This window comes from Synchiropus splendidus, chromosome 7 (assembly GCF_027744825.2).
Source record: "Synchiropus splendidus isolate RoL2022-P1 chromosome 7, RoL_Sspl_1.0, whole genome shotgun sequence".
NCBI classification, from domain to species: domain Eukaryota; kingdom Metazoa; phylum Chordata; class Actinopteri; order Syngnathiformes; family Callionymidae; genus Synchiropus; species Synchiropus splendidus.
This window is the reverse complement of record NC_071340.1, coordinates 15,443,521-15,466,586: the sequence shown is the minus strand read 5'-3', so window position 1 is coordinate 15,466,586 and position 23,066 is coordinate 15,443,521. Positions and strand designations below refer to the sequence as shown.

Below are 23,066 nucleotides of genomic sequence, written 5' to 3'. Positions count from 1 at the left end.
TCCAAAATGTCTCAATGTGTTTTTCAGTCATAGAATAAAAAGAACACTTGTCCTCTACACCCAGATAAATTTACATATAACTGAATTAACTGGGTAATAACGGCGTTTTATTTCGAAAAGGAGTTCTTTTATCTTGTTGGAAACGGTGTATTTAATAGGTAACTCAAAGGTCTTGTCCCAAACCTCACTGTCCACTGGGACAAGCATGGGTCCTAGAAGTGGGGAGAAAGCTTTTCCTAGTGAATTTGTTGGTGATTTTTAATCTAGAAAATGATAAGCCATTAACAAGGACATGAACGTTGGCAAAGTCGATCATGTCCGTCTGAGGATGAGCTTTCACCAAAGCCAAGAAGCCGGATGTTAGCGAACTATAGAATATAACAAGAAACATTTATAACATTTATTCCTCAATTCATCATAGGCATATAATTCACAATCTGAGTTGAATAGTTGTCCGATAAGGAAGATGGTATAAAAAAAAAGTATTTTGTTGCAGCGGAACACCTGATGTTGTTTACATATGTAAATGTGGGTAATACATTTAAACCCCTACGGTCTGCTTAAACTTGTATGACATACAGTGAATCCAGAATCGTGTCGGTGGGAAAGTTCCTCACAGTGAAACTTCCGTTTCAAGAAAGAGATGTGGACTTAGGAGTAGAAATAAAAAATAATTTTAATGTTAATATATTTGAAAATTATTACACAATATGGCTAATGTGAGCAGGGTTGGCGCTGACACTCCCCGATTACAGTACAGTAGTATCAGAAGTGAGGGCTTCGACCTGAAAGGCACAGACATGTAATCACAGTTGTCAGGAAAATAAACAGCATTTCAAACGTGTGGTTTGCCACCAGATGCGTGGACATTTTAAAGCATTCAGTTCAAGGTAACAAAAACACAAAAACCCCTCATTCCGTGACTATAAACAGTATAAATAAAAACACTGTACCAAATAAATCCATAGAAACATGCTACATGACGGATCGGATGAAGAAACATTTCCGGAGAATGTGAACGCTCCGTTACAAAAGTGTATTGCTCATTGTGCTTCCGCGTCACCACCAGGGGGAGCTGTCACCAAAGTGTATAGAAACGAAATATTCCCTGACAGAATGTGATCCAAACAAGTCAAGTCTCACAGCACTTAAACTGGCACTGTTGGTCTGAGAAGTTACTGGTATCCTTTACTGATATGAACTGATGTAAGACAAAGGCAATGTCATCAAAAAAAAAAAAAAAAACAACCTCCCTTTTAAAACATGTAAGACAATTATGCAACTGAGGATTAAAACAATTCATAGTGTAACTGCTGTCATCAACCGTCCTCCTTTACTATTACATTTGTTTTAAATCATAAAATCTCCTAAAACAAGGTTTCCATATATAGATATAGGTTTTCTAAAGGTACTTTGGTGCGATTTCGTTACACTATTTAATCTACACTAGTACAGACCCCCGACATTTTAAAGATTATGTTGCTTTCAAGTGACACACATGAAATTAAATATACTTTACAACTCTCTAACAACACTTAGATTAGGGTTCTTGAGTAAATCATTCACCTAGAAGGTAGTCTGTTTATCTATTTACACGATAATACTGCTGCGATGTACATTCGTGTTGACCAACAACAGTAGGACTTGTACTTGTGAAATACAAGCCTCAATAGCTGTAGAGTTCCTAAGAGTCCATGACATTCAAACGTGGCGAGCAAATTCAAGAATGTTGAGAAAAATCATGAGATAATTACAAATGTGCAAACCGAGCCGAACGACCTTTTGCGAAGGCAAACACCTCAGGGATTACGGGGCGCTCGTGTTTGAGGAGCTTCAGGTTCTAACGGACGTCAGTGTTTGCAGGATGATCTGATAGTGGTCAAGCTGGTTGTAGTGCAGCGCGCCAGTTGGCACGTCCTGGCTTCGTTCGCCATCTACCTGTAGGCACCAACCCTGAGGTGCTACTCCCTGTTGGGGCTCAGCTCCCCTGAGTCAGACGACGACACGCTGAAGGAGCACCGGCGTCTCTTGGCCGCTCCGGGGCCCTGGAGCATGCTGGGATGGAAGCCTACGTGGCGGCGGGCGTGCTTGGTCAGGTGGTCGCTCCGCATGAAGCATTTGTCGCACATGGGACAGCTGAAGCGCTTCTCACCCGTGTGGGTGCGGTAGTGCCGAGTCAGCTCATCAGAGCGGGAAAACTTCTTGCCACAATCGGGCCATGTGCACTCGAAAGGGCGCTCGCCTGAAAAAAACACAGCCCAAAACGGTTATTTTGAGAGGAAAAAAAAGAGAGTTACCGGTTTCCCTGAATAGCAGATTTCAACGCCCCAAAACAGGAGACGTCATGAAACTGGTCTGGATTAAGTTTGCGTGCTTAGCACAATTTGTCTTGGCATGTTTCTCAATGAATCACTACGGCACCACCTTTAAGATCAACGGCGAGAGGTTGAGCAAACAAGAGACTAATGTGAGGGTGACGTCAGCGTGTTATTGTCTCTATTAGCTCGGAACTAAGGCCATAGAGCAGGCGCCAACAGTGCAGGACTTAGGTCAAGCTGACCCACAACAACCGCTGTTTACAAGCCTCGCTTGAACAATAAAACAGTAAAAAGTTAAATAAAAAGTACTGTTGTACTGTGCGTTAGATGGCTAACTTTAACGTGGATTTAGGTTCAAAACGCTTGACTCCAGACACCAGGTGAACATTCATCCGACTGTTTATGTTTGATGACTACAATCGCGGAAGCGCCCACTTGGACTCAGGCGGATCATCCTCCTTGGTGACTCAAGGGTTCCGAAAAACATGTTTTTGTAACACGGATCCATTTACAGGAGGACAAAGTGCAGGTCTCATCGAGTCCTCCACGGGCGGGAATCAACATTTGGATAAACGAGAAGTCCGCGTTGGCTTTCTTGGAACTGAATCAGAACATCTTGGTTGAGTAACCGTGAGTCACGACAGAGGACGGGAGAATCCTCCTCCCCGCTCAGCCACGTGTTTCAGCCAGCCACATGTCTGCCGTTGTTTACAAGCGGGCCTGGGCTGCTGTGGTGTGACGTAAGCGGAAGTGGTGCAGGGAGGGTTACCTCCGGACAAGAGCGCGCGGGGACACTAGTGTCGCAGTGACCCACAGCCAGAGAGCGAAGCCGCCACTTCCGTGCTTTATCAGTCAGTGAGGCGGTGGTTAAACGGAGGAGGAGCCGCGGCCATGTAGCGCAGTCACTCACGCGCCGACACGATCAGCCACACCCCCAAGAGAAACAACTCCACGGTCCCCTGACCTGTCACTCATTGGCGGAAACGTGCTCTCCAGCACCACATGGCGCAGATGTATTAACACCCATAATGTAATAATAACAATATGTCTCCGCTCGACAGTGACGTCACAAGTGAGACGCCGCAGGGCGGATTCGTCTAATGTACTTGGGTAGGCGTGTCCCCCTCCAAACTCACCGGTGTGGACCCGCAGGTGGGCCTTCAGGTGCGAGGACTTTCCGTACATCTTCCCGCATCCGGAGAAGGGGCAGCCGTGCCTCTTCTCTGGAGTCTCCTGCCGCCGCGGTGGGCTCTTCCTGCTCTGCTTGGTCAGAGTCGACCCCCGGCTGCCCTCCTCAGCCCGGTGGGCCGGATCCTTCTCATCCGGTCCGGCACCGGGGCTGCATTTGTTCAAGTCCAGAAGGATCATGGCCACCATGAGTAAAGTCCGGTTCTCCTGGTTCTCTTTCAGGGTGTCCTCCGGGAGACTGGGAAGCAGGTTAGCCGTCAGCTCCGACATCGCTCCGCCTGTAGTGACTTCAAAATAAACTATCGAGTCCGAGGAGGAGGTGGTGCTGGTGGCGTCCCAAAAGAGTCAGGTTCGATTCCTCCCAGGAAACATGTGGTGAAGAGTCCACACGTGTCTCCTTCAATGTGACTGACCCGCAAACGTTTCCTTCGGGAGCGCGGCTAAACTACAGCACCACACCGGGCCCGCACTTCTCCTTCAGTTCGCCAGCGCTTCCCTCCGATAATATCTGGGTCAACACGTCGTTAAAGTGGGAGCAGGCGAGGAGACGTCCATTCCACCTCCCTGCCACGCTCGTGTCCCGGTTCCACGCAGCGCCGCTTCACTCCCTCAACTCCAAGAAACTATTTCGCGGAATCCCACGGTGTCACGGCGAGGCTGCGCTCGGATTGGTCGACAGGAAACGTGACTCGCTCGCTTGGCTTCGCTCCCCGATACAAGTAAATCATGCCGCCATCGACCAATCACGGAGCGAGTTTAGCTGCTTGGAGGCGGGGTTAAGAGCGTGATGCGTTCAAGTGTAAAACGACTACTTTACACTCGAGCATAAATGATTTCTCGTTAGCCGAATCTGTAATAGCAAATGTTTCGACAAGTACGCATCACACATCACGCCGCCCGCCCCCTGTGTGTCCGCCGACTTTTATAATGTGGCCGCCATGTTCTGCGGACTCCTTCAGTTAGTTGTCTGGGCCTGAGCCGCTGCTCTTCCTGGAACCCACAGCCACGAACTGTTTGCTCTACAGTTGTCAGTCACACACACACACAGTTCAAGTGGAGGGTAGAGGCCTGCAGGCAAACACACAACATGTCTGTAACCAGAAACTGTTTATTTCTAGTCAGAGAACTTGAAGTTGTCTGCTTGGATTGTTTTCCTCTGGAATCACCCGTCGTTTCTGACTCCCTGTCCCACTTTCACAAGCACAAGCTCAGCCAAAATTAGCTGTGTCCTCCAAGCTCCACCTGACCCCCTGACCTCCGGACACTCATCATGAGGACGGACCAGGACCTCAACGAGTCAATGGGGCACCTTTGGATACACAAGCTGGTGATGGACGGAGGCGGAGAAGGCGTCTTAATGCTGGTCACATGACTGCGCTTCCTTTGAAGCCACACCAAGTGCACTGAGAAACCACACGTGGTTGCGTGACTTCAACACTCAAAGCGTCTCCAGAAGAGTCTCCAGAGAGAGAGTGAAGCTGACTGGAGAAGCACATGACTCACATTAGGGCCCAATGAGAAGTTTCCTAGTTAAAAGGTCACAGATGACTTTTCCCACGAGACTCTCTGAATCCTGCTGTGCTGTTCTGCTCACATAGTAAGTTATATAGAGGTCGCATCCGCAGTGAGAAGGAAACGCTGGGTCGTGGGGGCAGCACATTAACCTAAGTGGTGCAGACTGAACATCCAGACCGAGTCACTTCAACTGACCGCTTAATGTGGCGGGGCGGTGGTTCTGAGTCAAGGTCAATTTTATTTATATCGGACATTTACACAGCCGGTGCTGACCAAAGCGCTTTACATGCAACACTTAAAAAAAGTATACAATTACAAATACAGAAGAAACAGGACTAAAACAGACACATAAACATCAGAAAAAGAGAATGTAAAAAAACGAAATAATGAAAAATAAAAAAGTGCTTAGGTTGTATTAAAAGCCACTGCAATGTGTTGTGACTTCAGTTCTCAAGAGATTGTGCAGCTCTGATATCTGGAGGGAGTTTGTTCCACCGTTGGGGACCAGATAGAGAGAAAGCTCTGTTCCCTCGGGTCTTCTACTCTGAGCCTCTGCCAGATGACCTGGCTCTGCACACCTTCCCTCACATGTGGACCATGGTCTGATCCAACTGGGGACGGATCTCATCCTCAGACAGTATAATAATAATAATAATAATAATAATAATAACGCTACATTGGAGTGCTTGAGCCAGACTTGTTTTTGTGTGAATTAAAACATGTAGCGTGCATCTCTGCAATGGAGCGCTCCAGTTGTGAGAGTGATCATGAGTGTCTTGATGTCCACCTCAAAGTTCTGCCACTGTTTCTCCAGTTGTTTCTCCACGTCACTTTTATTTGGCGACAAACCCAGAGTCTCAGCTGAAGCAGCCGGGCGTGCGCGGGGGAGGAAGGCAACCCCCCGCCTGAGAGGAGAAAACGTGCTGGGGGCGGGTCACTGGCAGGCCAAGTTCCTAGAAATCCTGTTGACTGTGGGGGTGTGGAGATTGAGCAACCCCGCTGCTGCTCCGCTTTCTCTTTGTGTGCAGACATTTTGGATGTCTGTCGTCCCCGCAGCTGTTTACGCAAAGTAATGAGATTCATCGTCCCATGTCACCACGCCACTATTACTCAGCAATGACGTTTGTCTGGGGTGTTTCGGTTGATCTGTGTTAAGCTGCTTTCTTGGCTTCTATTGCAGCTGTTGAGTGTTGTTGTTTATGAGCACAATATTACCCGATGTCCAGGTGTGTATTGTGTCAAACAAATAAATCAAAACAGTCAAGAGTCAAACTTGTGAACACAACGCATTGATACTTGGAGAGCCTTTAGTGTGCAATCTGTAGTTAGAAAACCAGGTGGCGCTCTAGCTGTGAGTGTTTACTGCAGCAGTTCATTTTGATGAAAGGACTTCACTGGCCTTATATTACTGGCCAAAGGTGGAACACGGACCATGATTTGAAGACACCCGGTTCTATAAATGTACAGTCGGGCTATAAAGGATGACTCTAAACTAGTGAACTTTCCAGGGTGTCCCTCGTCTGTCACTCTATAAAGGTCGAGCTTTGCATTTAAAAAGAATAAACCATCGTCCTAAATAAACAACTACAAATAAAAGAAAGTGTCCAGACATGTCTTCACTTCTTCTCACTCCAGTCAAATCTGAATTCCAAGTCCTGCTGAGCCCCGCCTCCATTTTCTTCGATTCGAGGTCAGAAACGCCCAAAAATTCCAGGAGGAAACGTCCAGAGAAAAAAAAAGAGACTGAAACACTGCAGCGGCTCCTCCTCCGGCTGGGTTCAGGACGTTCCCCGGAAAGGGGGCGGCGCCAGAATTCACTTCTCGCAGGCAAACATGGTTTTGGGGAGGCAAGAGTTCGGGCCGCTCCGACACATGTGGGTCACCCCCGTTGCTGTGGTGACGTGGGGCTGCGGAGGAGAGTTGGCACGTGCGTGCGCGCCGTCGGAGAGTACAGACTGTTCCTGACACGGGCGGGCTGCTGCAAAATTCGCGCGCGCCACATCAGCTTTATTTATTTATTTAATTATTTTTTACATCATATAACAAAAGTGCCGTTTTTAAGAACAAATCGGCATGTTTTTGTGAGCCCAATTCAGAGGGTAAAAAATAGGGAAATAGCAAGTATCAGCGTGTGTTCCAGCAATATGCGGCATGTTCCAGTATATCGAACTTATAATATGATAAGCATTTCCGTCTGTAGCTGTTTTGATAAGTATTTATTTGTTTTTTTTTAGCATCATCCAGAGAAGCCCACTTCTACATCCTCAGACATGTTCATGTCCTGTTCTTGCCAGTTTATCCTCAGAAAAAATACAACTTAAAAAAAGACACTTATAAATGAATTTATGTCTCTGTGACTCCATACCTGGATAAGTTCTCAGTCAGCGGTTAAAACCAAACAGGGAGCAGCGCAGAAAGAAGCAGTCAGACTCGGAATAACAATCTATTGTTTATTTAACAACGCATGCCAGACAGGATCCTATTCACATTAAAGAATACAGATTTGTATTTGCATCCAAATACTCACTACTTTTGATTTCAGATTATAATCTCTATCTCGCTCTCCTTCTCTCTCAGCTCATCTCTGTACACTCGGAGTGGAAGAGCGGCATGCATTTAGAGGACAGTAAATAAAGTGGCCGGCCCCCTTTGCAGTTGGAAAAAGTTCGTCATCAGCAAAATTATTGCGGAAAAAAATATGCGGGTGAACTCTTCCGAAACCTGTTGGAGGGGCTGATTATCACGGGTCGACGAAAACGGCATGGGAGGATGTCGATTTCAAAAATACTGTACACTGTGGTGTTGTAGTGTCGCGCCTCCCTGCTGTCTACATGATGCTTATCAGGCTGGTTAATGTACACACACGCACACGCTCACACACACTTCTTTAGATTCATGCTATCACGTGTAAAGGTGCCATGAAGACGACTGCAAGCACAACAGTCTTGCCGTGTGGATTTAGTTAACATCTCCAACACACAGTCATCTGTTTTCATACTCAAGCGTGCAATACTGAGCTGAACCACATGACCTTTGCTCGCCCACAGCTGTGCAACAGCTCCGCTCTGCTTCTTTCCATTTGGTTTTGGCGAAAAAAAAAAAAAAGTTTGGTTCAACTTGTGAGTGGCTGCCTCCTCTTGCAACACCCTTCAGCGTTGACTCATCACGACCAGTTCCAAAGATTCTCTAAAGCCAACCAAGCACAGTGTTTAGACTTGAATCCTTCTCTCTTGAAACATCGTGAGACTTTGCATCACTGGTGTGTCCCTGAGCTCTGCCTTTGGGGTCAACCCTTTCTCTTAAAGCCAATTGTGTCGCAGTTAGGAAACGTCCACAGTTTGACAGAGCAAAGCGGTTCAAACAAAACTTCTTTCTTGACAGCACTGATGAGTATCAGCCACCCTCTGGTCCTTCTTATCCCCTGATACATCAGCAACTGCAGGAAACTCAGTTAAGCTTCACGTGGCCAGTAGCTCTGTCTTTGCAACAAAAAAAGGATCATGGTGAAAAACACACACATACATCAGACCCCCACTCGTGACCAGAAGGCACCCTAAAGTTTGATATTGCCTCGTCTCCATATGAAACTCTCCCTGTGATCACATTGTACTCTCCAAATGTACACAGCATCAAGATCAATCTTGGTTCAATAAATAATATAAGTCAGTGAGCAAATAGTGCATGTTGATGGTTCAGTTTGCTTTAAAAAATAGACAATGCATAAAAAAATATTGAGCTGCAGCCAAGTCAGACACGCGCAACTGTTGACATGACTCACACAGAGATGGTGACTTGAGATTAAAACAGCATGTTCTGCAATCCCTTTGTTGTTTTTTGGGGGGTGAAAATGTGTTATCTAAACACTGACGTGGCTGTACATGCCAACAAATACTTGACTCGGTGATTCAGGTGAAATTATCGTCGAGATTATTCGTGAAATTAAGCAGCAGCAAATTTAAGACTTGGACACTTCAACTACATACTGGGTTGACAGTTGGCACAGAGAATCGAGCGCAAGTGGACGGGGATATAAAGGGGACGTGATGTGAGGTAGGAAAATCAAACATAGCGGGTGGAAATATAATCTGAGCAGATCTTTAGGGGAAATTATCCAGCTGTCGATGAGCCAATCGCTCAAGACTGATCTGCTAAAAATACATTTTTGGTGGCTGAACTCGTTTCATCACAGACTGACACGACTGTTGGAGTGAGATTATGTTGTTTATGTTTTGTTTATTATCTTTTACCGGTTTGAACAAGTGTCTGGAACATGCCATTGGTAAGACAGAAAAACGTGGCTCAGAAATGTGATATATTATTGCGTGATTATTTATTTATTTATTTTGTCTACCTTGGCAAGTGACCTATCTTCTGACACCAAAGTATTACCTGTCTTCCTGTTTTCACGACCGGAAACGCACAAAATACTCAGAAACCTGGTGGTAGGTGGAAACATTAAGACTTATGTTTTGATTTAAATAAACGTACAGACAAGCAGGTAACAAAGGCAATACGAATCAAGCTCAAAAGTGACACAATTTTCTACTAGGTGCAGCTCTGGTGTAAATACTGGACGGCTCCATGAGGTCACCAACCTAAAAACGACTCCAAGGCGTGTGGCTATCGCTCCCTAGTGTTCACTGAACGCAACCGCACCCCTTTCTCCAAACAACGGATGGCACTTTCATTCGCAGTATTATTGGGCACTCGATAATAGTACATAAAAAAAGTAATAAAAATGTAGAGGTAAGTTGTTGCCAGGTCACACAAATAATCTTCTTGGCCACGGTCTGGTGATAAAGCAGTCAAACTGCTGACCTCAAAATCAAACTAAATCTCACCTTTGTGACTCTCTTTTTCTTGATATAATTTAGGTTGTGATGCGAGGTGGAAAAACAAGGATGGGTGACCACGCACACACAAATATACCTTCCACTGCCCACCAAGAGATTATCAGCTACGAGAGGAGGTATGAACTAGTCTAGATTCTCAGCGCCTTGTGAGCGGCCCCGACACCTCTGACCTCCTGATCCAGGATGGCGGCTTCTTTCCCCGCTGGCTGTAAATCGATCTGTGCTAGTCTAAAACAAGGGTCGAATTTGCAGATCTGTTCCAGATCGGGATGGACAGGCAACCTGTGTGCAGACTCTCGTCACGTGTAGTTCTGTCTGTCGAAGCTGCGGAACGCCGAGGGAGCCGCCAGCTTCCTCATGGACAGGCTGTCCGTTTTGACGGCGTCAGGTCGGGCTCCGGATTTGCTCCTGAGGAAGGGGTTCCTGGTACCTGCCAGACCCCGCCCCCCTGGCACAGACCCCCTGTCTGCCCCCAGCCCCGGCCCCCTCTCCATCCTTTCACTCACTGACAGGCTCTTCCGTTGCGGAGGGGCCAGCGTGAGGGATGGATGGGAGTCATCGGAGGAGCAGCTGTTGGCTCGCTCCAGCCGGGAGAAAGGGGAGCAGAGAGGGGCCCCGCTGGGGCCACCAAGGCCTCCTCGAGGGGTGTCGGGGGCTGGAATCAGGTCATCGGGGTCCTCTGGATCAGACTCTGTGTGGCTGAGCTCCGCCTCTCTCTCGGGGTGAGAGGAGACAACCTCCGAAGGCTTATCAAAAGGGAATGAGGTGGTTCCCGGGGAGTGGGAACGTTCGGCGGGCGTGTATGGTGAGGAGACGCAGCGGGTGTCGATGCAGTCCGTGATGCTGGTGTACTCCGCGGCTTTCACCTGGACCCCTGCTCCCAATCCTCCGTAGCAGCCTCTCGGCGTGAACATCAGGCTGTGGGACTTGACCAGAGGAGGCTCGTCCAGGAAAGTGGCACCTGCTGTGGAGAGGTAGCGACTGCTCTTGGAGCGTTCCAGCGGCCCAGCGGAGGGAGGGGGAGACGGCTCCGTGTCCCACGGAGGTAAAGTGCAGTCTGGTAGGAGGTGAGCGGAGCAGATGGACAGGTCGGCGGCGGCGCTGTCCTCAAACATGACAGCCCCACTGCTGCTGGCCCCTCCATCCCCCAACCCAGCGGTGGTGATGCTGCTGAAGTCCCGGCCTCCGGGCAGCACCTCCATCACGTCGGACTGCAGCGACAGGTCTCTCTGGAGAGGCGGCACCACTCGCAGTGGATCCAGGAAGACCTCTGATGGCCCCACTTCCTCTGACGTGGAGACATAGATGTCAATGCATGAGGATGGACGGTGCTGCTGGGAGACGGAGAGCGTGGCCAGGGGCAGGGGCTTGGACTCTTTGGGAGCAGCGGAGGACACTGACTGTGAGCTGTTGGCTCGATGGAGGCTGAGCGACCGCTCTTTGAAGAAGCTCTCGGCCCTCTCTGACCCACTAGTGCGCTCACCGCGACCACCTGCAGCGTAAAAGGAGCGGCTGCGTGTGCGCGCCGTCATCCCAGTCGGCGATGGTGGAGACATGGATCCCTCAGCCGTTCCCTCCAGCGCCTCCTGCAGGCGATAGGTGTTGCCCTCTGTGCTGTTGAAGCTACTCTGACGAAGAATGTAGGCAGCGTCCGGACATTCAACCTGCCGCAGGATGTAGGCGGAGTCCGTGCAGTCGGACGACGTCCTTGAGCGAACCTTGTTGACCTCCCCTCGCTCCACACCGGTCACACGCTCCAGGGCGACGGCGATCCGTCCGATCAGCTCCTCCATCTGAGCCAGACGGATGTCGACGGTCTGCAGTGAGGCCTTCATGAAGTGCTCACGCTCGTTGACTTCCTCCAGCCGCATCGCCATGTTCTCCACCCTGAGAGGGAAGAGAGCAGCAGTTGAAGACACGGCACTCAAAGGTTTAACTCAAGTCGAACCGTTCAGACGTGACTCTGATCCTCTCGTCATTCGAGGAGTGGAACCGATCGTCCTTCTCCCGGAAGTACTCTTCAATGCACTGCTCCTCAAAGTCGTGGACTTTTTTCAGCTCGTCTTCTGTGATGAAAAGCTCTGCGGACAGCGTGGAGGAAGCAGCAGTCAGGAGAGCGTGGCCGCAGCTGCCGGAGGTCACCATCCTCACAGCGCCGACTCACTCAGACCGTAGTCCCTCTCGTCGTCGTCCTGCTTGCGCCAGCGACAGCAGATGTGCTTGAGGACCATGGTGATGTGACTGAAGATGATGAGAGGAGGAGGAAGAACCGGCCGCTCGTGGAACGTCATGATGAGCTGATAACGCTGGAACTTCCAAACCTGGTTGGAAATGGACTTGACCTCGAAGAAGGTGTTGCTATGAAGAGTCAAAAACAAGGGAGAAATATGACTTCCCAAACGTCAGCTGCTTTAAAGGCAGACGGTTCATAGTCAGCGCAGAATTTAAGGATGGTGCCATGAAGAGGCAGACTCATGAAGAAAGACAATGCAGTCAGAGTGGGAGGTTCAGGCAGCAGCTATTGAGGGAGAGCCAGGAGGCACCTTTTGTTTTCCTCTCTCATCAGTGATCATCCTCAGATCCCACATACTGACTTTGAAATGTCTTTTCCTCAGTCACAGTGAGAGCAGCAGGGTGACAACAAGATGAGTGAGAGTGCAGCTTCCACCTAATGCAAGCATTTGCTCAGCGTCTACTATTTTAAGCATCAAACTGAACCCTTATAGCTCGTATTGAATGGACTGCATTTGACATTCTTGCACTCTTATCTGAGTTTGTGCTGTTTCTTTACATTCTATTAATGTGTTTTGGGAGATTTTTGGGTTTCTTTGCTGTTGCTAACCAAACTATTTATAGCAACTATCTTCTGGAGACAGAAGTTGCTTGTGACGACGCTTATTACAACGGCACTTTTCTAATAGGCAGCTTTTCAGTAATTATCAGACGGAGGGAGGTTGGCATTCATTCTTGTAACACACATTATTCTGAGGCTCAATAATAATTAATTTGCATAATAGCTGAATGTGATTAGCGTCTGAGCAGCAGTGGCTGTCGCCTGGCTTTTCTGCGTGTAATTAATTAGGCGGTTATTGCCAAAAACGCTCTTGTAAACAGTCACGTTGTCGCCAAAACAAGGGTGAAGTCATTACACCACTAAAATACTGGGGATATATTTCAGTCACATTTCACAACATGGGCGGTTTGTCATCAAGAAACTGAAGTTAAAAAAAACAGTCAGACATTAGTACAAGCCAAGTCTGTCAGGAAAAACGTACTTGAACACAGCAATGAGGAGGTTGACCAGCAGGATGTTGGCCACCAGCAGATAGCAGGCCATAATGGCAGGAACGATCCAGGCGCCCGTCTTACAGGGGGGCAAGGTCACCACGCCGTCCTCTGTGGTGATGTTCTGCCCACACGGGGCTGCATGGTGCCGCAAAGAGACAAAAAAAGTTAACACCAGAAATTCACTGAAAGTCCAAAAAAATAAAATTTTCAAATAGTAAATGTCTGCCAGACACACACACACACACAAACAAGAAAGCATGAAAGTTTTGTCCACACAACTAGGTCTGTTTTCAAACATCTTTTGCCATGTTTTAGCTTAAAACAATACTAACAATATCTTTTAAAAAATGCACGTGTCAACGTTTATTTTGTCTGCTCAGCACATTGTGAGATAACCAGGAGGTTCTTATGTGACAAGAAAACACAGGAAGTGTCATGGCCCCCCATCTGTTGGTAGTTAAAAGCATTGCATTTCTGTTGGGAACACATGTCCTTTCTGTGTGTTTGGAGCCTTAACTTCCTCTCGTGTTGTGTTCCCCTTGTACTTCAGCCTTAACAGGGAAATTGTTTTTGTGCAAAAGCAGCTCTTTAAAAAGAGAACCTAGATGTGTGGACAGAGTTTACACCGGAATAAAATAAATAAATAAATAAAGAAGGAGTTAAACATATAAAACAATTGCATTCATCATATTTTGCAAACAAACAGGAAGCATAAAGTTGGGTTTTATGCTTGCATTTGTTACGGAGGGGACCAGAGAGAGTGAACACTGTCATGACAGAGGTTCATGTTCAGGTGAATCTCAAAAGAAAATACATTCACCGAACGACACAATCTGTGCTCCCAATATATTCAAACATCGGTCACACGTTTGAAATATATTGTGACAAATCTGTGCTCCATTCAGCGATGGTGGCGTTACAGGAGTCATTGTGTTTTTTCCATCTGTGATGGTTCAGTTGTGTGTCTGGAGAACATTCAGCATTCGCTTGTTTGCCTTTGAGATTCATTCTCGTCATGCTCATCATTGCCCGATGTTCAATTGCTCCACACAATGCAGCCCAAAGATAGAGAACTGAAGTAATTTCAAAAATAGCCCTGGTAAAATTTGGGGTTGTTGAAACTCTGACAACTGAACCACGTGAAAAAACAGATGAGAGGTGGAAGGTCATGATGACTTTTGGAATCGTTTTTGTCTCTCCGACTTGTTACGGTGGCTTGATGAAGAAGCTCATAAATGGAGAGGGTGTGTGACAGGCATCGACGTGGCAGGGTCACTTCTCCCAGCCGGATTTGATGGGCCGTCCTCATCAAATAGGCAAATAGTTGGTAAGTGCCGCTGCCATGTACAGCTGTTGGTGCCAGAATTGGTCAGGGTGAAGTTGCATGAGGCCGTGGCCTTTGGTCTACCTCCATACCAGTCAGGAAGTAAGTCATCAAGTATGACGCCATGGCTTCTTACAGACTCGGTTTGTCGCGCTGACACGCAGGAGTCGACCAAAAACCCACACGACCCGGCAACTTTGACCTCGGATGTGCATGCACGCTTGTGCTTCTGGTGGCCTCTAGTGGTCAGAGTGAGTATGACATGGTGGTCATGTGGGAATGATGAAGGAGAGGTGGAAGTAAATTGACGTCTATGACTCGGGATTTACTGGGATTTTGACTGCACTGGGCAACGTGGAATGGACCACTAGTACGCCAGGTTCCGTAAGTTCGTAAGTAATTTTCGACCAGCCAGAGTTTTTCATTCAGCCTTTGCTGTAACCTTCTACTATGCATATCTGAAACAAAGAATGAAAACATTATTTCAGATCTCTTCTCTTTGGGCCACTTTTTTACATCCTGCACACACATATAACACAGATATACACAAGTACAGTCCAGCATTTCACCACAGGAAATTCACAGGATTAAACAATCAGACTTCAAGACACAAGATTTGACTCTAAAAATAGCTGCCTTTTTTTTTTTTTAAAGGGGGTCAAATATATAGTTAATATCACAGTTTATCAGCTGCCAGGGCTCACTATTATTTCAAGAATCCAGAGGCCTTTTGAAGCTGTCTGTGGTTCTGCTGTGAACGTTTGAATTGGACGTAACATTCTGTCACTTAAAACCTCCGTCTGCCTCTTATCTAACAGAACTCATTTTAGGCTTGTATTTAATAGGGAACAGCTCATTTAACACTGCGGGTGTTGGAGAACAGTGATGACTTTGCAGCGCTGAGCTAATTGATATTTCTATGAGGGGAAAATGATGGGAAAAAAATCTTGTTTTCTGCTTTGAGATCGCTCTCTGCAACAATTAGAAAAAAAGCCTCCAACATTTTCAAAGTATAGTTCCATAAAGTAACTTTTCCAGGCTCCGCAGGATCACTTGCTCAACAGAGAACTTACGGTCAATCTGGTCAGCGAACACCTCTCCGTAGATCATCCAGTAGGGCATGAAGAAGATGTTCCTGGCCAGCATCCAGGAGGGGTCTTCGTTGGGGTTCAGGATGGCTTGGCGCGCCACTCCGAAACTCATCAGCACCACCAGCATGATGATCACAAAGTACATCATGTCGATCATCTGACAAGAAGGACGCAGTGATCAGGGCAGAAGAAAGAAATCACCTTTGGTTTCTCTGGTTTAATCCTCATATCAGTGAGGTTTGTTTGCCTCCACCACCATGACAACAATAGAGGTAAAACTTTTGTCTTCCCTTGTTTCTATAACACGCTCTGGCTTTTAATTGTAGACGGATAGGACCCATATCAGCGTGAAGTCTTCATCTTATCTGACAGAGCTTCAATAGTTCTCAGATTTCTCAAGTTTTATATCAACTAAATCTGTCTTCCTCTGCTCTCAGATCTGACACATCAGCCGGTCACTCTCCTCTTCTCCTCTGACTTCGATGAGCCACTATATTGCACCAACTCATGGGAGCATAAATCATTTCTGACAAGCTCGACGTGAAAGACCATAGGCAAAGTCACCCTCGGCCTGCTCTCACCATCTTGCCGATCATCATCACGTACGGGCCCAGGTACTTGTTGACCCCAAAGATGTCCAGCAGCCTGATGTACCAGTAGATGATGTTGACGCAGTAAATGACCCGACCGTAGCTCATGAAGGGCGGCTCCTGGAGACGGAGCACCATGCCGACGGAGAAGATGAGGATGGCCATGAGGTCGGTGATGTTCCAGTACTCCTGCAGCCAAACCTTCACCTTCTGTAGCAGCTTCCCAGGCTCCGACATCAGAATCTACAAAACAGCAAGTTTCGATTCTTTTGATTCAGCAACATATATTTAGCAACAACAAACTAGTGACTTCATTATTTGCTGTTCATGACCAGTAGTGGTTGGGCTGCGAGCGCCTCCTAGAGGGCCCCTAAGAGTTTTTTTGTTTTACGCCTCTGGGCCGCGAGACACTCCGTTTTAGTAGTAGTAGTGTGTCAGTGAATTGACTTGGCAGCTGCAAATCTGTGATAGTTAACAACTATCGAGAAGTTCCTGAAAAGAAGAAATGATAAAGAAAATGATGCTGCCCCCAAACACTGAAAAATGTTCAGTAAAGCACCTGTTGAAGCAGTTCTGAAAAGTAATTAGAACATTTTTTGTCTATACTTTCATTTACGCTTTACTTGCATCTCCTTTGGCATTTAAATAAAATACATTATTATTATTTTATGATGTTTAGACATGTTTTTTCATATTTATTTTATTCCGAATTTTATTCAGTTTTTCCAATTTTCTCAACAGTTTGCATCAAGTGTATTTTTTTCTGCAGTAAATTTGATGGACATGACTTGAGCCTGGTTCTGCTGCTGGTTGGACTTTACAATGACTTTTCAGTATCTGTGCGATGATAACATAGAAATATTGAAATCAAGAGTAATGAATCAGTTCTGTTGAATGTGCCCCGGGGCCATTTGTTCTGGGAAAGGTGGGCCCAGAGATCAAAAAGGTTAAGAACCCGTGGCTTAGAGTGAACGTCCAGTGGGGACTTGGGGTGAGTTTATTCACGTTGATAAATGTTGCCTAATCTCAATAGTAACTTGTGATATTCTGGTTGCTGGATATAAATGTTTTTTGGACTTGGATTGCCTCCTTTTTACACAGCAGCTGCATTGCGCGACGACGATCATGAGGGGGCAGTGTAGGTTCACCCAAGAGCGCGCGGAGACGCGACATGATGATAAATGCTTTTCATACACTTGGAGAGCAAACATATTCAGGCAGATGCGAAAACAAAAGTCTAATGTCGGCCATGATTCAGCCGTTCCTTCTGTCACTCTTCTCCCTCTCCTCCCTCTGCGCAGTCAAGCGTTTTGGAGTGCAGCCCTGAACTAAATAAAAGGTGCTCGAAAGTGAAGTGCAGCGCACCTCTCTCATCTTCTCAATGCCGTTGGTGAAGATGTAGGCGATGACGATCCACTCCTGGGGCGAAGGCCACAGGTCCATCTTGACCAGCACGATGTAGTTGAACAGCATCAGGTAGCCAACATACGCCATCTGCAAAGGAGAGTGTTGAATTCAGCCTGTGTTTGTGCGTTCGACCACACAAACGCTCTGGTCCTTTCCAGCGTGCTGGAGCGGCTCTGGAGCGCATCAAACCAAGCGACTCTTCAGTGAATGACTGACATTAATTACTCTCTTCATTTAGCACAGTTTCTGCAGAGCTGATAATAGAGATCTAACGCAGCATCTCCACACGCGCCCTTAAAAAGATGTCCATTATGCGCGCCCTCAAGCTACGACTATTTATATCCACCTTAGCTGCCTGGTTTGTTTGAGCCGCTGCATATGCTCGCACAAATATCGCACAGCTGTGACAAAAGTTTTTTTTATATTTGTTTGAACACAATTATTATAATAGTTTACTTATCGTCATTGACCCAACGTGCCTCTAGAAGAGTGATGGAGCACTGGCTCTAATAAAATGTGACGGGCACTGTTCACTCACTCTCGGCCTGTAATGGTTTGTGACATATTTCGGAGCGATATTTGTGTCAGGGGAATTCTGGAGGACGGATAATGAGAGTAAAAGGCAGCAGAACTCTGGTCATGAAAACAACACTTGGAGCAAATCGGCATCTGCTTGCTGTGCCGAAGGAGAAGGAGTTAATGGGGGAGAAATTAGGAAACAAGAGGTGAGTGCAATTGAAAAAAATAAGACAAAACCCCTGCTGGTCAAACCAACAGATGGCTGTCGTGGACAAACAACTTAAAGAGAGTTAGGATAAAAACGTGAATATACATCACGCTAAACACAGTCAGAGAGCAAGATTGAAAAACAGCATGTGGAGAAAGGTGTGATGAAGCTGTATTTTAGACGTGCTGACATCATGGATTGAGGATTGAATTGTATTTACGCATGACTGCCAGCATACTAACACAAAAGTGACCAACAGATTTCAATGACGTTTTCAGGAATTAATGACTAGGCACAAAAAACAGATGGTATTTTCCTGGTGTTCCGGCTCACCATCCGGGCCCATGAATCTTTTGAAGAACTCCTCAGTCTGAGGTGGAGAGAGCTGCAGCTAAAGCCACCTTCCTTCTTCGCTCCCACTGTGTGCGTTGTGCGAGCAAGCTCCGGAACTGCTGTCCCATTGAAATATTACAAATGCGAAGGATAACATTGTACTCTCTGAGATAAAAAATACAGTCATACACTGACGCAAAGCTTAATGTAACTTTTATTGTCATTTAACTACTGTTGTAGTATTTGTTAGGAATATATTGGGCACTGACTCAAAGACTAAGCTGTTTAGCTACTAGATATCAGCACGAGGACTGAGATGGGTGAAGCGCTTCTTATTATTATATAGAGCCTTCTCAAAATCATCTATAAATTAAAACAGGTTTACATGTGTGTTTAACTTTCGACCAGAAATAGAAAATAATGAGTTAAACAATGACATAATCAGTTTCAGTCATTTTAAGTTGAAATAAACAAACCTTCTCCTACAAGAGCGACGACAACAACTGTGCTCAGAGAACAGCTACAAAGTAGAAGAGCACTGCGAGATCATATATTGCTCTAAATGGATCTTTTCTATATAATCCAAAGCCTATTGAAGTAGCAATGAACACAGTCACACTGCAGGTAGTGAGTAGTGTTGCAGACCTTGCTAGCACAACACACACAGAAGAAGCGAAGAAGAAAGCACTGCAGCTCTGCGTCATGAAAACCATATTGAAATCTCGCCATTGGTTTCTGTTATTTTACATCCAGATTGACAAACACTGACACCCACATTCCTCCATGGGAAGGTATCCAGGAAGGACGAGCAGCAACCGGAAGTTGGTTCTCTGATGACATCATTCTGTTGTCGCTTGAAAGGTCACACAAAACTGTAGCTGCTGCTTGAAGCCACCTTTTGTTGACCAATAAATACAATGAGTAATGAAAAGAAAATACTCTGCGTCCTGCACCATGTGAGCAGATGATTGACAGGCTGAATTATGACTGTTTCTTTGGGTTGCTACTTCATTTAATCCACCATAAATTGAATCTGACAATGGCATTTGTTTTTTAAGAGTCTAAATGAAATGAATTAGTGTCTCCAGAATCATCTGCCTTACACAGACACAGAGGCAAATCCAGTCCTGTATGAGATATTAGCAACACTTTCCTCTCTGTCTGCTAAAGAGATGAAGCTATGAAAGTTTGACAACTGAAAACATGATGCAGTTGTGCAGTATGTGTTTGCCAGAGCGTCGTGGCATCACACCATGGTCAGGTGTGAACAATCGGAGGATGATTTGTAGTCACGTTGGACCGGATAAGAAGGAGGATTACAGCCAGAGAGAAGTCGTCCTATTAGTCTGCCTCCAACTGAACACTGGAGACTTCACACCAACAGACAGCTTGATAAACGAGAGATGGTTAATGGCCGTCACAAACTAACCGTATGGAACCAGAACTTGACGATAGGAGCGTTGTAGAACTCATAAATCTTTCGTCCCATGGGGATGAGGCGATGGCGATTCTGCACCTCTTCCACATCCTTCTTCCTGGACGCCTCTGTGGTCACTTTACCCAGCATGGCCTTCAGGAGCGGGGAGTCCAGACGAAGAGGGGAACAAAGCGATAGGAGCGGATCGGGGGGAAAGGTGAAGACGGGTATATGGAATGCGAGAGTGTGGGATTTTAGGAAAAGAGGGGACAATAGGAAAGACACGTGGTGTTACCCTAAAGCAGCACGGTTTGCTCTTCACAGCATTTTTTTTTTTTTTGAACGAAGCAAGCACAGGCAATGTCATCATTCCCAAATGTGAATATATGTTGTGAGGTGGAGTGTTAGGTGAAGGCAGGTTACACAGGACGACACAGACACACACTCATGGATTCGGTCTCAGATAACACAAACAGACAGCAGACAGGAGAGGAAGGCGGGGAGAAGACGGATAGACACAGGGAAGGACGGAAAAAGACAGATATAATCCACATCTGTCTGGGATAGACTTCCTCATCCATGAGTGGGCTTCAGAGTTCTGGGGCTGACTAGTCAAAGCAGCACCAGATCTGGGGGGGGGGGTGACTCAAGGGGAGTGTGATTCAAGATCATAATCACATATTTGATACACAATAAAGGCTAATAATTGCACTGCTACAGCGCTGTGCCGGCTGGAAACAGAAGGATCTGATGTGTAGTAAAGGCATAGCGTTCTCCACACCAAAGCAAAAATAAATAAAGAAGTTTTTTTGTGCTTTAACCATGAACCTGTGACAATAAAGTATTGGACATGAAAGTTGTATATGTATTTGTATTAACACCAAGAAAAATATTTTTCATGATTTCCTTTTAGCAGCTTTTATTTTTATGAGTCAAGTCCTGTAGTGGCAATGTACAGCTGCGACAAACTTCCAACTTTAGGGCTTTGATCACCACCATCTCGCGTGAGGACTTGGCTTTTTTACCTGCACATTGTCCTCTCAAAAATCCTCCTGACTTGTGCTTGTTTTTTGTCCCTTAATGTCTGCGCTTTTAGTCCCGCCCCCATTGTCACTTGGAAACGGCTGATGAATGGGGGTCTGCTTTAGCATATCTTGCGGGCCTTGTAATTCAACAACATTCATGTAGTTTAGTATTATTATATTTTCACTTCCTTCGGGATTTGATTAATTTATTACAGGAAAAACAATTTATAAAAAAACATGAGAACGGAACCACAAAAAACATGTAGTAAAGCTTCTTTAAATTTGTTAATTCTCTCCTCCAATTTTGAAATATGAATAGATTTTTGTCACAACTCTAATGAAAACATTAATAATTGATAAGTGGCCTGCTTTTGTTTCTTACAGATCTCAGGAATATCAGCACGAATGTTCCGCCTCTGAGTCAGCATGGATCAATTCAGTGTGCGGACAAAGTGTTTCATGAAACGTCCGCGTCACATATATCTACCACAGGTGTTTTCTTTGCGTTGAGGAACAAGTCAGCACTCCCTCTGTGGTGCAAACCTATGAATCGTCGTGTGATTCATATGCATCAGGCGGTGCATTTGTGCAGCAGGAAGCTGGAAACACATCAATTTCAGATGCATCCTGAACCTGCCAGGTTCACGGGACACGTGGTCAGGCGGTCCAAGGATGCACGTGGGAGAGTTTAAGGACACCAGCTTCCCATCTGTACGAAATGCAGATGAAACATATGCAAAGTGGCACTGAATGGTGTTTCAATTCAATTCAATCATTTCAGGAGACACTTTTGGATCCAGTTATGATTCCAATAGGATTTGTCTCCTGAATTGATCGGATCAGAGAAAGTTTGACTCCTGCGTTTAGTCTATGGCTATGCAGATGGATGGAGTCTTCTGCTGTGAGCTGGGAGAAGGTGCTCAGACTCTGCATGATTTAAGCTCTGCAGCAGCAGGCACACATGGTTATATAATGCAAAAGCCTGGGCCTCCCGTGCTCAGCAGCGACATGCTGAGTGGCATGCTGCGGCAAGCCATCGTGAGAGAGTGAGGGGCAGCAAGATCCGCTAGATTAGTACTGTACCTCGAACAGAAGAACAGGGAGAGGGGGAGAAGAGAGAGGGGAGGGGGGGAGAAACGTACAGGAGGGAACCCACAGCGGCGACAGACTGAGACGCTACAACTCCTCTAATACGTTTGGCTAAGACGACAAGTAACAGAAAAGCCCAATTTGGCAGGAAAGAAGTTTGAGTATGGAGAAGGGTGTGTGCATCAGTGTTCTCTTGGTGGACGTTAGATCCACTAATAAAGATGACAGCCTGATACTAGACAATGTGCTTCTGCGGGCTGAGGTGGGTTCTCTCACCACGGAGTTGTACTGCGCCTCACAGTAAGATCTTACTGTGAACTCCATGTCCTCCTCCTCCTTTTCTTTGACGGGCTTCTCAGGCTCCTCCTCCTCCTTCTCCTGCAGGTAGGCCTCCTGATCCTGAGGCATGTAGGACATCTCATCTTTGTTCTTGAACTCCAGGCTGAGGATGGATGGAGGTAGCAGGAGCCCTAGGATGACCTGAAGAAGAGAGAGACTGAAGGTAACGGCTTGGTCAAGTCATTTGAGAACTGAGTTTCAACAGGATTCTTCAGGATAGTTACAGCCATGTCAGAGACAAGTCGAGTTATGGGTCTTGTGGAGGCTTAAGAATCTGAGGAAAGACTCCATGTCTTGCTCTCATGACACTTCACTCCTCACTCCATAGCAGTGATCACAGTGCTTGGTTTTACTAAGGTATGCCACAATGTGCAGCTTTGGCACGGTCGGGTCTCTTAAGGTCAACGTCTGGGAGGCTGAGTCTGACAAGTCAAGTCATTTTTTTGTATCTTTAAAGAAGACTAGTTGTTAAACATTACATCTAATGGTCCCAAGAGGCCAGGGAAAGGATTTTTGAGCCTTTCAGAGTCGTTGGTGAAGGCTGATCTACACTTACATTAGT

General features: G+C 46.3%; 2 protein-coding genes across 9 annotated transcripts in view; both read right to left on the bottom strand.

The window, feature by feature from the left end:
* Window positions 1–652: 652 nt before the first annotated feature.
* Window positions 653–4,142, bottom strand: klf9 (Kruppel-like factor 9). Its single transcript, XM_053869659.1, has 2 exons — window positions 3,455–4,142; window positions 653–2,242 (listed from the first exon to the last, which is right to left on the bottom strand). The coding sequence occupies exons 1-2, from the start codon at window positions 3,774–3,776 to the stop codon at window positions 1,962–1,964; spliced, it is 603 nt and encodes a 200-aa protein (XP_053725634.1). The 5' UTR covers window positions 3,777–4,142; the 3' UTR covers window positions 653–1,961.
* A 3,333-nt stretch (window positions 4,143–7,475) lies between these two features.
* trpm3 (transient receptor potential cation channel, subfamily M, member 3) overlaps window positions 7,476–23,066 on the bottom strand; it is a 134,814-nt gene continuing 119,223 nt past the window's right edge. For 4 of the 8 annotated variants that reach the window (XM_053869658.1, XM_053869653.1, XM_053869657.1 and 1 more), the window contains 9 exons: window positions 22,478–22,645; window positions 20,064–20,204; window positions 17,533–17,661; window positions 16,159–16,410; window positions 15,560–15,734; window positions 13,150–13,297; window positions 12,039–12,232; window positions 11,823–11,955; window positions 7,476–11,761 (listed from right to left, as the gene is read on the bottom strand). In XM_053869658.1, coding sequence (XP_053725633.1) covers window positions 10,174–11,761; window positions 11,823–11,955; window positions 12,039–12,232; window positions 13,150–13,297; window positions 15,560–15,734; window positions 16,159–16,410; window positions 17,533–17,661; window positions 20,064–20,204; window positions 22,478–22,645 — 2,928 coding nt within the window. In that variant the 3' untranslated portion in view covers window positions 7,476–10,173. Of the gene's footprint in view, window positions 11,762–11,822; window positions 11,956–12,038; window positions 12,233–13,149; window positions 13,298–14,815; window positions 14,945–15,559; window positions 15,735–16,158; window positions 16,411–17,532; window positions 17,662–20,063; window positions 20,205–22,441; window positions 22,646–23,066 lie in introns of all 8 variants that reach the window. The other 4 variants (XM_053869649.1, XM_053869651.1, XM_053869650.1 and 1 more) reach the window with 3 other exon arrangements.

Bases quoted from the DNA above. Each gene is read 5' to 3' on its own strand.
- klf9 (XM_053869659.1), bottom strand. From the start codon at position 3,776: ATGTCGGAGCTGACGGCTAACCTGCTTCCCAGTCTCCCGGAGGACACC. The intron at 2,243-3,454 runs GTGAGTTTGGAG...TGTTTTTTTCAG, and splicing joins CCACCTGCGGGTCCACACCG to GCGAGCGCCCTTTCGAGTGC.